Raw genomic sequence first — 2740 nt, 5'->3', positions numbered from 1 at the left:
GTATCAGATTATAATCCATTTCTGAATAAACTGTGGGCAAGAAAAGATTTCTGATTCTAGGTACAGTCACCAGCAGCTTCCTTGCTCATCTCTCTGTCTGTCCATATAATTGGTTGTCTGCATTGCTTCGTCCTGAACCACTAGATGGACGCCAATTGCCTGCATCTGCTCATACGGTGGAAATGACCATATCCGGTCAGTCAGCTTCGCGTGAGCGTGGCTGCACGGGTGCAAGGGGACCAAGCAGCCGATACGTGTATATATATGTGTATGGAACGGCCGCCTGGAAAATTCAGTTGTGTACCTTGCAGACTATCAAATAGTTAAGTTAGTGATGGCTTACGTTCAGCATGGCCATGGCCACGACCATGAGGATGGGGTGGTGCTGCAGGCCAAGTCTCCTCCAGCGGTGGTGGCACTAGTGCTCTCCGCCCTGCTCGTCTGTCCTCTCCTCGTCCTCCTGGTGGTGCGCCGGCGCCGCTTTGGAACCAAAGAAGTGCTGCTGAGCAAGCTGCCTTCGCCTCCAAGCAGGCTCCCCATCATCGGCCACCTGCACCTCGTGGGCCCTCTCCCGCACGTCTCCCTCCGCGACCTCTCCTCCAAGCACGGGCGCGACGGCCTCATGCTCCTCCACCTGGGTGCCGTCCCTACGCTCATCGTCTCCTCGCCGAGCGCCGCGCAGGCCGTGCTCCGCACGCAGGACCACGTCTTCGCGTCCAGGGCCTACTCCCCGGTGACCGACATCCTCTTCTACGGCTCCACGGACATCGCCTTCTCGCCGTACGGCGAGCACTGGCGACAGGTCAAGAAGATCGCCACCACACACCTCCTGACCAACAGGAAGGTCCGCTGCTACCGCCATGCACGCGAGAATGAGGTAATTAATTACTCCCGGCCGCACGGCCGTATTAATATAATATATTGTACTGAATGATGAAACTGCATGCAGGTGAGGCTGGTGATGTCTAAGATCCGCGAGGCGGCCACCGCAGGCGCCGCCTTCGACCTGAGCGAGCAGCTCAACTCCTTCGCCAACGACATCGTTTGCCACGCTGTGTCCGGCAAGTTCTTCAGGGAGGAAGGGCGGAACAAGCTCTTCCGGGAGCTGGTGGAGGCCAACTCGTCGCTCATAGGGGGTTTCAACCTAGAGGACTACTTCCCGGTGCTGGTGAAGCTGGACATGGTCAAGAGGATGGTGTGTGCGAGGGCACGAAGGGTGAACAAGATGTGGGACGAACTGCTCGATACGCTCATCGATGACCATGCAAGAAAGAAGCCGTCGTCGTCAGAGCGTGACGCTGACGCTGACGCTGACGCTGACGGGGAGGAGGAGAGTGATTTCATCCATGTCTTGCTCTCCCTTCAGCAAGAGTACAACCTGACGAGAGATCAGATCAAGGCGCAGCTGGTGGTATGTATACCGCCTCACCTACCACCTACACATGCACATACACACTGTCTGTATCGTCATCTATCTATATCCTTATCTATCTGCAGGTCATGTTCGAAGCTGGCACTGACACATCCTTCATAGTGCTGGAATACGCCATGGTTCAGCTGATGCGAAACCCCCACCTGATGAGCAAGCTACAAGCCGAGGTGAGGAGCACCATTATTAATAAGGGAACAGAGATAGTCACCGAGGACGAGCTCCACAGCCTACCCTACCTCAAGGCAGTCGTCAAAGAGACGCTGCGGCTCCACATGCCGGCTCCACTCCTCGTGCCCCACCTCTCCATGGCCGACTGCACCATACAAGGGTACACGATACCGTCGGGAACACGAACCATCGTCAACAGCTGGGCTCTCGCGAGGGACCCCAGCTGCTGGGAGAGAGCCGAGGAGTTCATGCCCGAGCGCTTCATGGAGGGCGGCAGTGCCGCAGCCATGGACAGCAACAAGGGGAACGACTTCCAGTACATACCGTTCGGGGCAGGGAGAAGGATGTGCCCCGGCATCAGCTTTGCGACCGCAGCTATCCACCTCATGCTCGCCAACCTTGTCTACCACTTCGACTGGGAGCTGCCTGCGGAATCGGCCAGCAAAGGCATCGACATGACTGAATCGTTTGGGGTCACAGTGCACCGTACGGAGAAGCTCCTCCTTGTACCTGTACTTGCACAACAAGATTGATTCATGTGTACGGATGCATGCAGCCTCCTATCATGCATGATAAGATCGACATGCTTGTTGGACATGCATGCAGCCTCCTATCATGCATGTGTACGGATGCATGTGTACGGAGAAGCTCCTCCTTGTCCCTGTACATGTGAATCTGTGATTGATTGATGTGTACGCTCGCATGCAGCCTATCATGCATGCATGATAAGACTAGCTTGGACTTGTTACGCATACTAAATAAACAAATAAGCATCTACTCTTGTTGTTGGCATGACTTGACGGTCCAGGTTAATTTAGCACGCGTGGGCGTGGCTGGTACTAGAGATGGCAACGAGGCAATGGGTACCTGTAATCCGATACTCGATGTGTATTTACTTATTGTCATCTCTAGCTGGTACTACGTAGTAGGTGTATGTATTGCTGAGCCCAACAAGTAGTCAATACCAGTACTATACGGCGCAGCAGGACGTACGTAAGTACGTTAGTAATACAGATCGAGGGCGAAATGCTTCTGTGCAGCGTGCATATGTATTCAATTTCCTCACGGCAAAATTAAAGCCCGAAAACACTTGCTATGGTATTTGCTGCCCAAATGTTTGTGTACCAACATGGTGATGAG

The 2740-nt window shown here is 54.2% G+C and overlaps 1 protein-coding gene across 1 annotated transcript; it reads left to right on the top strand.

Moving 5' to 3' along the window:
* Positions 1-291: 291 nt before the first annotated feature.
* On the top strand, positions 292-2392 carry LOC109940614 (indole-2-monooxygenase-like). The gene is made up of 3 exons (XM_020540197.2): positions 292-877; positions 950-1411; positions 1498-2392. Exons 1-3 carry the CDS (start codon positions 335-337, stop codon positions 2131-2133), a joined length of 1641 nt encoding a protein of 546 aa, XP_020395786.1. The 5' UTR covers positions 292-334; the 3' UTR covers positions 2134-2392.
* Positions 2393-2740: the final 348 nt, after the last annotated feature.

The sequence above is a fragment of the Zea mays genome, chromosome 6 (genome assembly GCF_902167145.1).
Source record: "Zea mays cultivar B73 chromosome 6, Zm-B73-REFERENCE-NAM-5.0, whole genome shotgun sequence".
Taxonomy (NCBI): Eukaryota; Viridiplantae; Streptophyta; class Magnoliopsida; order Poales; family Poaceae; genus Zea; species Zea mays.
Note: the sequence above shows the minus strand (reverse complement) of the source record. Positions and strands in the feature narration are given on the sequence as shown.

What these genes read in the sequence shown, in the direction of transcription:
- LOC109940614 (XM_020540197.2), top strand. Translation starts at nt 335, where the DNA reads ATGGCTTACGTTCAGCATGGCCATGGCCACGACCATGAGGATGGGGTG. An exon ending in GCCATGCACGCGAGAATGAG is followed by an intron (nt 878 to 949) that starts GTAATTAATTAC and finishes AACTGCATGCAG; the next exon opens with GTGAGGCTGGTGATGTCTAA. An exon ending in AGATCAAGGCGCAGCTGGTG is followed by an intron (nt 1,412 to 1,497) that starts GTATGTATACCG and finishes ATCTATCTGCAG; the next exon opens with GTCATGTTCGAAGCTGGCAC.